The 14,027-nt window shown below is 38.8% G+C and overlaps 1 protein-coding gene across 1 annotated transcript in view; it reads left to right on the top strand.

Annotated features, from left to right (window-relative positions):
- Window positions 1-1,274: 1,274 nt before the first annotated feature.
- LOC128667103 (complement C4-like) overlaps window positions 1,275-14,027 on the top strand; it is a 236,879-nt gene continuing 224,126 nt past the window's right edge. The window contains 2 exon segments of the mRNA XM_053721997.1: window positions 1,275-1,432; window positions 5,345-5,555. Coding sequence (XP_053577972.1) covers window positions 1,356-1,432; window positions 5,345-5,555 — 288 coding nt within the window. The 5' untranslated portion in view covers window positions 1,275-1,355.

Raw genomic sequence — 14,027 nt, 5'->3', positions numbered from 1 at the left:
TTTGCACTTTGTACATACCCACTGCTATCTGTGGAGTACTCCATTTCAGTTTCATGATATATTGATGCACTTTCCCGTTGTTTATACTTTAACACTTGTATGTGATTTTCCATATGAAACATTTGTATATAATAGTTTATTCATTTGTGTTTGTATTAGGACACTCAGTCATTCACTTTTTCATTTATTGTATACACTATCTCTGAGCAACCAGCGCTATTTGTGTCCTTTTACATGCCCTCTTGTTTATCCATAATTTAATTGGTGGGTGTTTTTTGAGGGAGAAGGGGAATCTTTCCCTTTCTTGTTTCAGTCTTCACCCTCCTTAAAGGGACAGCTGCTTTCAGGTTGGATTTTTGTTGATTGGGAATCTCTGCCTCCTTGTACACATATATACATATATCTTTATATATGTATATATTCTTTTCTGGCTCACATTTTTAGCGCCCTTACACCTTTTCCGCTTCTTGTCTCATATATATATATATATATATATATATATATATATATACACACCTATATAGAAATCAGCTTGTGCAGCATATTGCAGGGTCAGTATTCTGCAGTATGTATTTCAGCCTGTCTCAGGGTAGCAGATAAAACACAATTTTCAGCTAAATGACAAGAAAAGCTAGCAAAACACATACAGATTGTGCATTGTATTTTTGTCTAACTTAAAGGGACAGTATACACCAATGCATGTAATAGACACTACTATAAAGAATAATATGCACAGATACTGATATAAATATCCAGTATAAAACCTTTTTTCAAAACTTAGAAGCTCCCAATTTAGCACTTTTGATGAGGTTAGGCCGAGACACCCAGTGAAAGGGTCTGAGAGCGGACCCTCCTCCTTCCCCTGCATATGAAAAGATCCATTATACAACCAGAAGTAGTCTGAAGTCTATATACATCAGTATACATTTAAAACTTTGGGGCTTGGTTAGGAGTCTGAAAATCAGCAAAATGTTATTTAAAAATAAGCAAAACTATACAAGTTATAGATGGGCTGTATAAATGGATCATCTACAAAACATTTATGCAAAGAAATATCTAGTGTACAACGTCCCTTTAGCAGTTTATAGGAGTTCCGTACTGAAGTCACTGTCCCTTTAAACTAGTTTGTTTTAGTTGTTATTTCCCCTTGTTTATTCTATTAACTCTCCTCCTCTATATTGTAACCTTTTACCTTCTGGCCTCTATATTGTAACCTTTTACCTTCTGGCTAATTTCACTTTTGGTCTCTCTTATCTCTGCTGAGCTCCTGTATATCTCTCTCCCCCCCTCAGTCTGTCTCATCATTTGGTTCCTGCATCTCTGCCAGTTACAACCCCTCTCTCTCTCTGTACAGGATGGGGCTTCCGCAGCCTCTCCTGCGCTGTGTGCTATGGGCAGCTATATTTACTGGGATCACAGCACAAACACCTAAGTAAGTACCAACCCTATATACCCTACAGTCTCTATATATATTCATTTACCATCTTATTACACCAACCTTCTTAGTCTCCTCTGTATCACTCATTCTCTGTCTTGTAATTAGTATCTTTTACCCCCTGATCCATATCGCCTTTTGTTTTTTCTCTCTATTTTTTAAAAGGGTTTGTTTGCGGCATACTTGCCTTTTTTTAAGGAGCTTGAACCCCCATCTGGCAAGGCTAACTACAATCAGATTGTTAGTGTAAAATGCATTGTTTTGCAGTTGTTATCTGCTAAAGCCAATTAGTGAAAAGATATGTAGCAGGGGTAGCCTTTAGACATTTAATTTGTTGCCAATGACACATTTTACCTACTGAAGAATATTCAATTGTTTACTAATAGTTCTTTTACCTTTAGTTTGTTATTTAAAATAACTGATTTTATTATTGAAACCTCCACCTATGCTAAACATTTCAACACTGCAGTAATGGTAATTTAAACAAGAGGCAGTAGAAGAAATCAACATCCCAGTGGGTGTGGGAGAGAGAGAAAACCAAGACATAATGATGCATTCAAATAAAAGATTAGCCTTAGAATAATATGTAGCTGTATTTCACAATTATATTAGTTACTTAAAGGGACGAGAAACCACAATTTATTTTTCTTTCATGACTCATATAGAGAATACAATTTAAAAAAGATTTCCAATTTACGTTTATCATAAAATTTGTTTAGTTTTCATGTTATTCTTTGTTGAAGAGATATCTAGATAGGTAACGTGCACGTCTAAAGCACTACGTAACAATAAATAGTGCTGCTATCTAGTGCTCTTCTTCATGTATAACATTGTTGCAAAACTGCTGCTATATAGTGGTGCAGTCACTAGAAAGTTGTTTAAAATTGTATGTTCTATCTGAATCATGAAAGAAAAAGTTGGGGTTTATGTCCCTTTAAAGGGATACTAACCCCATGTTTTTTCTTTCATGATTCAGATAGAGCATGCAATTTTAAGCAACTTTCTAATTTATTCCTATTATCAATTTTTCTTTGTTCTCATGTTATCTTGATTTGAAAAAGCAGTAATAAAAGGTTAAGAGCCTGCCCATTTTTTAGTTCAGCACCTTGGTAGAGCTGCTGATTGGTTTGCTACATTTAGCCACAAATCAGCAAGTGCTACCCATGTGCTGAACAAAAAATGGTCCGGCTCTAAAGCTTACAGTACTGCTTTTTCAAATCAAGATAGCATGAGAACAAAGAAAAATTGATAATAGGAGTAAATTAGAAAGGTGCTTAAAATCTCATGCTCTATCTGAATCATGAAAGAAAAAAATTGGGTTTAGTATCCCTTTAAATATTGAAAATATAAGTGTAAATCTTTAGTTGCTATAAAGGACTTTAGTTTCTATACATATTTGTGCAAACAAAGCTACATGGAATCCTATTTAGATTACGCTATGTTCCACAAAGCTTTGTTTAGACAGTCTCTTTTATTGCCTGTTTATCTCTAATTGTATTCAGCAGGGGATACAGATATTGGGGCAACTTAAATACAAACATGGCTGCACCCTGTTACTTTATAGAAACTCAGTTGAGTTGAATTACAGTAAAAGGGAAAAAATAATATTAATAGTCTATTGCAAACTTTTTTTTTTAATATACATAATTAATCATGTTATATTACAATCTGATATTGTTTAATATCCCTTTAATAATTATTTATTGCTTACACTATCCCTTTAAATATTTCCTTTTATTTTTCTCACTATTTCTACCTCTTTTACGATCTCTTTCTGGATGTGCTCCTCTCTTTCCTCTGCCTGACCCGCTATCTCTTCTTTATCTTTTACTGTTTACCTAATGATATCATTCTCTCATTGTTTGTTGTTTTTTTATTAAAAGGACATTGAACTCAGAATGTAATTCTCCAAAATATGTTACCCAATACTGGCATAGATTACTGGTAGGGCACAATCGATAACGCAGGGTGCTTATCGCTTACGCAACATTGCGCTAAGTATAGAGCACAGTCTGTGATTACAAGGGGGTCCTACAAAAAGGTTTACCAGACAATCTTAAAGGACAGAGTACTGTAAAAGTGCTTTTCTTTTAATATGTTACCAAAACTTACCAGATGCAGAGTATAAAATAAGAAATCTGTTCTTTAGGTTTGTTTTTGTATATGAAATTGCTGGCTTTGAAACCACAACCCATTGAAATGGTTTGAGCTTGCAGGGAAATCACATATACTTATTGTATCACTTTCTGTACACACACATGCTTCTTTATATTTATCTCAGCCTAATTCTATAAAGCTCTCTGAGCCTATTTTATATATATATATATATATATATATATATATATATAAATATATATATATATATATATATATTCATATTCATATTCAAAACACGGAAGGGGACTGCACTCTCGGACTGGGTACACATCCCATGACTCTGCAACATGCTCATCCCTGGGTGCTCACTGGCACTCACAGGAAGCTGTGCTGTTCCCAGAGTCACAGGCAGTTAACCCCAGACAGGCCTGGGAGCAAGAACCATAGGGAAAATTAAAAAAAATAAAATAATACAACACACAGAGAAAGTCCAGCAGTTACTTACAAGCTCTCAGCTAAGATTAAAAGCAAAAATGGAAGGGTTAGTTACCACATCTGGCCAAATGGGACAAGCCCAGGTACCACGTCAAGGTCCCTTCCAAAGCCTGGGTCCCTAAACCAGCCACACAATGCAAGCTCTCAATCAAACAAACTGGGAACAAGTGAAGGATGCACAGGAATATGTAATCACCCTAGACATATACAAAACATGGAAGGGGACTGCACTCTCAGACTGGACAGGGTACACATTCCATGACCCTGCAACATGCTCAGCCCTGGGTGCTCACTGGCACTCACAGGAAGTTGTGCTGTCCCCAGAGTCACAGGCAGTTAACCCCAGACAGTGTATATATATATATACAAATTTACAATAGAAATAAAAAAATCTGTAAGTGAAGAAAATTGGAATGTGAAATATTAATAACTCTTGTCAGTTTATCACATGAGCCATAAGTGTTAACTTTTTTCTTCTGTGCTCTCCATTGAAGAATAACATGGTTGCAATATTTCAAGTTCTTTGGTTAGCGCACGTCTGGTTTTCCCCTTTAAAGGGACATTAAGCACTCAATGCATTTTATGCACCTCCCTCTAGTCATAGGTGCGGCCATTTTGGAACCTAGGTTACATTGCAGTAATCTGAAGGAGAGATCCTGCACATGTGCAAGCCCAACAGCAATAGAATGTAGTGAAAGCTATTGGCACCCATGACTAGAGGGAGGTGAGGAATAACCTCAATACTATGCTTATAAAATGTATTTAGTGTGTAATATCCCTTTAAAGGGACAGTATACACTCATTTTCATATAACTGCATGTAATAGACACTACTATAAAGAATAAGATGCACAGATACTGATATAAAAATCCAGTATAAAAATGTTTAAAAACTTACTTAGAAGCTCTCAGTTTAGCTCTGTTGAAAAGGCAGTTGGAAAGCCCACTGCAAGTGGGAAATAAGGCACTCCCCCCCTCCCCCTTCTTTTGCATATGAAAAGACCCTTTACACAAACAGGAGCAAGCTGGAGAAGGTAGCTGACGGTATTCTGATAAAACTTTGGGGCTTGGTTAGGAGTCTGAAAATCAGAGCAATGTTATTTAACAATAAGCAAAACTATACTTTAAAAAAAAAAAAAAAAAAACTTGGGCTATATAAATTGATCATCCACAAAACATTTATGCAAAGAAAAAATGAGTGTATAATGTCCCTTTAATATCACTGTTTTCCTTTCTTGCCATAATCTGACCTCATTTCCCAGTTTTTGTCTCACTAAACGTTCTCTGTGCTTTTCCTCACTACCTCTTTTTGCCTCAGTTTTCTAGCAGTGGCGCCACGGATCATTCATGTTGGGGTAGAAGAATCAGTGGGAGTTCAGTTTGAGTGGCCCTCAGGTTCGTCACCTCCTGCTGGTGACATTCAGGTGAAATTGTACCTAAGGAACCAGCTGAATATGGTGAAATGCTCAGAACAGAAAACCGTAATACTGAACAGAGCGAACAATTATATAAAGACAGAGAAACTGCAGGTATGTGCAATGATATAACCGCTGTGTGTGAGAGTTTATGTTTGTTTGTGTATGTTTATATGTACAGGTAGCCCTCAGTTTACGCCGGGGTTAGGTTCCAGAAGGAATAGTTGTAAATTGAAACCGTTGTAAATTGAAACCCAGTTTATAATGTAAGACAGTGGGAAGTGAGGGAGATAGGTTCCAGGCCCCTCTCAAAATTGGCATAAGTAACACCTAATACATTATTTTTAAAGCTTTGAAATGAAGACTTTAAATGCTAAACAGCATTATAAACCTAATAAAATAATCATACAACACAGAATATATAATTAAACTAAGTTAAATCAACAAAAACATTTGCTAAACAGCATTATAAACCTAATAAAATAATCACACAACACAGACTTCACTTGCATTTTTCTGCAAACAGTTCTTTCTATGCATTCCAATCTGGACGGATTTATAGACAGGAAGATCTTGTTCCTTTGAAATCTGCTCGATAGCTCAGGTCTGGTTAAACTGATTAATTTCAACTTGCTTGGCTTTGCTGCAACACAAGCAGACAGCTCCACCTACTGGCTATTTTAATAAATGCACTGCTTCTCAATGCTTTTCAATAGCAGTCACATGACTGGAAAAAACGTTTTTCTGAAACGGTGTAAATTGAACCGTTGTAAAACGAGGGCCACCTGTATATATGTCTGTTAGTGCTCATACATGTGTGTGTGTGTGTGTGTATATGTGTGTGTACCCTTACTTATGTATATGTGTGTATGTTTATATGTATATACACATGCTAACACATAAATATATATCTATATATTTATATACATATATATTAACTCTTTGCTGCCCATCCCTGCATGACTTACCCCCTTCGCTGCGCTAGGTTCTCAGCCGTGTCTCACGGCATGAGAACGAGGCTCCCATTGGAGCCTATGGAAGGGCACTCTTGTGAGTGCAAAGCTTCCCTGCAATGCAAACGCAAGCTCACGTTCACATTGCGCTCAACTTGTAATACCAGCGCACATTTGCATGCGCTGGTATTACTGAGTAGAGCGCAAATATCGACCTCGTGTAAGGCATATTTTGCGCTCCACTCGTAACCTGGCCTAAAGTTGGGCTGACTATGTGCTGATTTCTGGCTGATAAATGTCAATATATTAAACATATTCAGGTAATTAAACCTTTGAGTGCTAAGCACTTTCCCACCTGGGTGCTAAGCTGTTTTAAGTTTTTATTTTATTTTATTTTTTTTAAATATTTTTTTTTAACTTTTTTTTTCTTTTCAGATCACCTTAGAAAAGGTTAGGCGATTACCTTTCCAATGGTGGGGGTCTGTAGCTGGTTAGAGATAAAGGCTTCTAAGCGGCATGCCCCCTGCTCCTATACTTAACATTGTTCATTTTAAATAAAGTTGTGCGGTGATGTCATCACGTCATTGCACGTGACGTCACATAACGTGAAACCCCGGCGATGCCTGTCACTATGCAGGAGCGGGTGGGAGCCCCCAGATCTCCCTCAAGGTGGGAGAGTGTTAGCGATGGCTCTGAGCCGTCGTTAGCACCAGAGTGGGAAACTCTGCGATGGCTCAGAGCCGTCGTTAGCACTCAAGGGGTTAAACTGGTGAACAAAATAGAAAAAAAACACTATAAAACTAAGAGAACCTTTAACCTCCATGGGGCATATCTATCAAGCTCCGTATGAAGCGGACAGACATCACCACAAATTCAACACGATCGAATACGATCAGGTTGATTGACACCCCCCTGCTAGCGAATCTGCAGGGGGCGGCATTGCACCAGAAGCTCACAAGAGCTGCTGGTGAAATGCTGAATGCGGAGAGCGTATTGCTCTCCCCATTCAGCGAGGTCTGTCGGACATGATCGGCAATATCGGATCATGTCCAACAGGCATTTCATAAATAGGCCCCCATGTCTGTGTTTTATAGCGTAATCTGATTAAAAGGATATTACACTGCTTGGTACAGCTACTGTAGCAGGGTTACTGCACAATGATATTGTTTTTCCTCTCTTCAAAGCTTTTTATTTTATTTTAACCCTTTACAAGTGCTGCTTAGCGAAGTTCTGCGTCTTCATATTGGACTTGAAGTATTCTCGTATCCTGTGACAGAAGTGGTGCATATTCACAGATCAGTGATATTATCTTCTTAACACAATGTTTTGTGCACCTCAGTTTAGCGTGCACGATGCAGAGGAGGTACTGTATGTTTTTGCAGTGGTTGCATCTCTTAGGGCAGTGCTTTCCAAACTGTGTGTCGTGACACATTAGTGTGTCGGCAGCAGTGTGTAGGTGTGTCCCTGCTTCAGCACACATTTTTTAGAATTTAACATTTTTTTTTTTGGTTTCTGACTTTCCCCCTGTCTGCTACGCATATCACATGGTTGACATGTGATTAATACCTAGTGGGTCACAGATCATCTTAACCAATTGGCGCAGCTCAGCGGGAACTAAAACTATTCCCATTGGCGGCTTTGGTGGGAAAATTGTCTCCTGATTGCACATGTAGTCTCCTCAATCAGCTTGTGACTGCATGTATATTCAGTGAGTGGCACAGCAGTGTGTTTACAGCGCGGGCAGTGGTCAGTCGGACACGCAGAGCCCTGAGGGCGGCAGTTTAAACAAAGAGCTGAAGTCAGAATTCAAAGTTTTTTGTTTTTTTCTCAGCTAGCTCCCAGTAGGGCATTGCTGCTCCTGCTCTTGATATATGGATAGGAAGTAGAAGCTTAAAAATGCTTGATGATGAAATGCGAGTGTCTTTATCTAATATTCCTCTAAATATTCAGAAACTGTGTTCATCCCATCAATCTTATACATTTTAATAAAATAGTAAGTAGCTATTGGTGTTATTAAACTTTTTTAGCTATTGCACATACATACTGTACATACTGTTACTTGTAAATACATTTTGTTATTATATAATTTATGTATGTGTCCGTATCTCTTAAAACAAGTTAGTTTAACCTCCTGTTTGCTGGTATAACTGAATTACTGTGTCGCAAAATGATGTAGGTCTAAAAAGTGTGTCACCAACATGACAAGTTTGGAAAGCTCTGTCTTAGGGGTTGAAAGTGCAATTCGTTTGATAGAACAAATAGTCCTGTGGACATTCGTTTTGGACAATCGAATGTTGATAAGAATGAAAATCCATTAAAATTCAGTAATCTAATGTGATTTCCGTTTTTTGCATGTTACTTTAGTTTTGGAATGTTCATAATAAGATTGAATATCCACATTCCAAATTTTTAATGTAACATATTCAAAAGTTCAATATTTCATGTGGTAGGGAATTTAGTAAATTGATAAATAATAGATACAAATATATAAATTTGAATGCTTCTAATTCAAATATTGCATATTTCAAATATTACTTTTAAAGAGAGAGTTAGAAATATTATTACAAATTGTTACAATTATTATTATTTTTTTTTAAATTTATTTTCAAATAAAAGATACAACGGTGTACTCTTGCATACACAATAGCACTGAATGAATTAAACAAAAACCAATATCAAAAACATTACACTCAGTACTCTCACATATAGATACAAAGGGGAATGTACCCCTCAATTAGTTGGATGAACATTCCAAGGAGGGAGGTGGAGTGAAGTGGGAGTAAGGGAGGGTTGGGAATAGGTAAATACCTGCAGTACCAGAAGCTTACAGCACAGGTTAGTTGAAGGATAAAAAAAATATAACCAGAATGGGTAACGGTGTGGGGGAAGCCTCACTATATTTCCAGGTTAGGGAGCCAGAGTGTGTCAAACAATGCTGACCAGTCTGCCCAAATCATTTCAAAGAGGTCAGATTTATCAAGAGAGTAAAACACATTCTTCTCCATAGAGTAAATATATGCCATCAGTTTAACTACTTCTGACCAGGAAGGAGGGGCAACCCTCTTCTAAGCTCTAGCAATGGTCAATTTCACGGCTGAAAACAGGTAAATACACAGATAGCCTTGATGCCTAGGCAGTCTGCACGAGCCCAGATGGAACAAAGCCACTTCCGGTGTCTAAGGAAGGGGTATCCCCAGTCTGGTCAGAGTGGAAAAGAACTTGTTCCACAGATGTTTGAGTTTCGGGCAGCCCCACCATATATGCATCATATCTCCAGTAAGGTCACAGTTCCTCCAGCACTTAGGAGAAGCAGTAGAAAAACAGCTTGGCTAGTCTGGCTGGGACATAGTACCAATGTGTGAGGAGTTTTAAGTATGTCTTATATAGGGTTATGCAGTGAATGGCTTTTTTAGTTAACAAGAGTGTGCGTTGCCAGATCTGGGTAGGAATGGATAAGTTTAGTTTTTGTTCCCACTTCGTAATATGTGGTGCTTTATCCAAAGAAGAGGCTCCTTCCATTAAACTATAGTGGATTGACATGGGTCTACTTAGTCTTAGTCCCTGTTGCCACCTAGATTCCCACAACGTTAGTTGGCGGGCAGCCATGGGCCTAAATCTCCAGCTGGAGAGTAGGATAATTACTTGAGTATATTCAAATAACAGGAAAGGAGATATAGGTACGGATTCCCTAATTTGGTCTAGTGTAACATATTGACCTGGTGAGGGGGTGGACCATAAGTTTGAGACCTTGAAAAATCCTAAACGGGCCCATCTTCCGGTATGTGAGTCAGGAAGGCCTGTTAGGAGGGGTGATGGAGGAGGGGTGGGGAGGGGGCTATGGATTTATATTGTCTAATTTGATCCCAAGATGAGAGGCATTCCCTAATTACAAGGTTATTAAAATATAGATTTCTACGACAGTGTGGGGGGATCCAGAAGAGGTCACGTAGGTACACATTAAAGGGTAGGGAAGCCTATTCTATGTCTCTCCATTTACTTTGGGAGTCTTCGACTCCCCATTGAGAGATATGAGTGAGCATTGCCGCCTCATGATATCTTACTATGGATGGAGAAGCGACCCCTCCGTGAAGTCTAGGGTACTGCAGGATTTTGTGAGCTATACATGGTGGTTTACCTTGCCAGTTGCCATATGTACCTCGTGCATCCACTTTGAAACTGTAAGAGGCACTCAGAGTGGGAGGCACCTGAATAGGTAAGTCAATTTGGGTAGGAAACTCATTTTAATAGCTGTAATGCACCCTAGCCAGGAAATGGAGTTAGAACACCAGAGGCGGTAGTTAATATTTAAGATTTGGTGAATAACATTAGTGAGTTTAACCCCTAGGTGTGTTATACAGGGAGTGCAGAATTATTAGGCAAGTTGTATTTTTGAGGATTCATTTTATTATTGAACAACAACCATGTTCTCAATGAACCCAAAAAACTCATTAATATCAAAGCTGAATATTTTTGGAAGTAGTTTTTAGTTTGTTTTTAGTTTTAGCTATTTTAGGGGGATATCTGTGTGTGCAGGTGTGCAGGTGACTATTACTGTGCATAATTATTAGGCAACTTAACAAAAAACAAATATATACCCATTTCAATTATTTATTTTTACCAGTGAAACCAATATAACATCTCAACATTCACAAATATACATTTTTGACATTCAAAAACAAAACAAAAACAAATCAGTGACCAATATAGCCACCTTTCTTTGCAAGGACACTCAAAAGCCTGCCATCCATGGATTCTGTCAGTGTTTTGATCTGTTCACCATCAACATTGCATGCAGCAGCAACCAAAGCCTCCCAGACACTGTTCAGAGAGGTGTACTGTTTTCCCTCCTTGTAAATCTCACATTTGATGATGGACCACAGGTTCTCAATGGGGTTCAGATCAGGTGAACAAGGAGGCCATGTCATTAGATTTTCTTCTTTTATACCCTTTCTTGCCAGCCACGCTGTGGAGTACTTGGACGCGTGTGATGGAGCATTGTCCTGCATGAAAATCATGTTTTTCTTGAAGGATGCAGACTTCTTCCTGTACCACTGCTTGAAGAAGGTGTCTTCCAGAAACTGGCAGTAGGACTGGGAGTTGAGCTTGACTCCATCCTCAACCCGAAAAGGCCCCACAAGCTCATCTTTGATGATACCAGCCCAAACCAGTACTCCACCTCCACCTTGCTGGCGTCTGAGTCGGACTGGAGCTCTCTGCCCTTTACCAATCCAGCCACGGGCCCATCCATCTGGCCCATCAAGACTCACTCTCATTTCATCAGTCCATAAAACCTTAGAAAAATCAGTCTTGAGATATTTCTTGGCCCAGTCTTGACGTTTCAGCTTGTGTGTCTTGTTCAGTGGTGGCTCTCTTTCAGCCTTTCTTACCTTGGCCATGTCTCTGAGTATTGCACACCTTGTGCTTTTGGGCACTCCAGTGATGTTGCAGCTCTGAAATATGGCCAAACTGGTGGCAAGTGGCATCTTGGCAGCTGCACGCTTGACTTTTCTCAGTTCATGGGCAGTTATTTTGCGCCTTGGTTTTTCCACACGCTTCTTGCGACCCTGTTGACTATTTTGAATGAAACGCTTGATTGTTCGATGATCACGCTTCAGAAGCTTTGCAATTTTAAGAGTGCTGCATCCCTCTGCAAGATATCTCACTATTTTTTACTTTTCTGAGCCTGTCAAGTCCTTCTTTTGACCCATTTTGCCAAAGGAAAGGAAGTTGCCTAATAATTATGCACACCTGATATAGGGTGTTGATGTCATTAGACCACACCCCTTCTCATTACAGAGATGCACATCACCTAATATGCTTAATTGGTAGTAGGCTTTCGAGCCTATACAGCTTGGAGTAAGACAACATGCATAAAGAGGATGATGTGGTCAAAATACTAATTTGCCTAATAATTCTGCACTCCCTGTATAGGTGTCTTTGACTATAAAGTTATATTAATCTCGGAGGTATTTAGGTAGCTCTGTCGAGAATCCTCTAGTAAATATCTCAGTTTTGCTATGATTTAACTTGCAGTAGGAAAGATTGCCAAACTGCTCTAAAATCTCTAGTAATCTAGGGATCGTCTGTTTTGGTTTAGAAGAGAATAAAGTGATATCGTCTCTGAATAACGCAACCTTGTGAACCGTACCATGGAGTGTGATTCCCTCGATTTTGTTATCGTTCCTGATTTGCGCTGCTAATGGCTCTATCGCTAAGGCGAATAGCAGAGGGGACAAGGGGCATCCCTGCCGGGTAACATTGAATATGGGAAAACGTGGGGAAGTAAATCCCAGGCCTCGAACCAGGGCCGTAGGCGAGGAGTATATAGCTTTAATAGCCAACAACACATGTTCTGAGAATTTTAAAGTTTCTAAAACCTTCCAGAGGTAGTCCCATCTAATCCGATCGAACGCCTTCTCCGCATCGAGGGAGACAACTGATAGGGGCTTATTTAATCTTTTGGATTCTAAAAGAATGTCCAGCAGCCAATAGAATGCGAGCTCAATCTGATTGGCTGATTGGATCAGCCAATCGGATTGAACTTGATTCTGATTGGCTGATTCCATCAGCCAATCAGAATATTCCTACCTTAATTCCGATTGGCTGATCCATCAGCCAATCGGAATTCGAGGGACGCCATCTTGGATGACGTCATTTAAAGGAACCGTCATTCGTCATTCAGTCGTCGGCCAGGATGGATGTTCCGCGTCGGAGGTCTTCAGGATGCTGCCGCTCCGCTCCAGATGGATGTCGATAGAAGATGCCGCCTGGATGAAGACTTCAATCGGATGGAAGACCTCTTCTGCCCCGCTTGGATGAAGACTTCAATCAGATGGAAGATCTCTTCTGCCCCGCTTGGATGAAGACTTCGACCGTATCATGGACATCTTCAGCCCCCCGCTTGGGCTTGGATCAGGACATCGGAGGAGCTCTTCTGGACCGATCGGTGAACCTGGCAGGGTGAAGACAAGGTAGGAAGATCTTCAGGGGCTTAGTGTTAGGTTTATTTAAGGGTGGTTTGGGTTAGATTAGGGGTATGTGGGTGGTGGGTTGTAATGTTGGGGGGGGTATTGTATGTTTTTTTTTACAGGCAAAAGAGCTGAACTTCTTGGGGCATGCCCCGCAAAGGGCCCTGTTCAGGGCTGGTAAGGTAAAAGAGCTTTGAACTTTAGTAATTTAGAATAGGGTAGGGCATTTTTTATTTTGGGGGGCTTTGTTATTTTATTAGGGGGCTTAGAGTAGGTGTAATTAGTTTAAAATTGTTGTAATATTTTTCTTATGTTTGTAAATATTTTTTTATTTTTTGTAACTTAGTTCTTTTTTATTTTTTGTACTTTAGTTAGTTTATTTCATTGTAGTTATTTGTAGATATTGTATTTAATGAATGTATTGATAGTGTAGTGTTAGGTTTAATTGTAGGTAATTGTAGGTATTGTATTTAATTAATTTATTGATAGTGTAGTGTTAGGTTTAATTGTAACTTAGGTTAGGATTTATTTTAGAGGTAATTTTGTTATTATTTTAACTAGGTAACTATTAAATAGTTCTTAACTATTTAATAGCTATTGTACCTGGTTAAAATAATTACAAAGTTGCCTGTAAAATAAATATTAATCCTAAAATAGCTACAATG

The sequence above is a fragment of the Bombina bombina genome, chromosome 7 (assembly GCF_027579735.1).
Source record: "Bombina bombina isolate aBomBom1 chromosome 7, aBomBom1.pri, whole genome shotgun sequence".
NCBI classification, from domain to species: Eukaryota; Metazoa; Chordata; class Amphibia; order Anura; family Bombinatoridae; genus Bombina; species Bombina bombina.
This window is presented reverse-complemented; position numbering and strand designations above follow the sequence as displayed.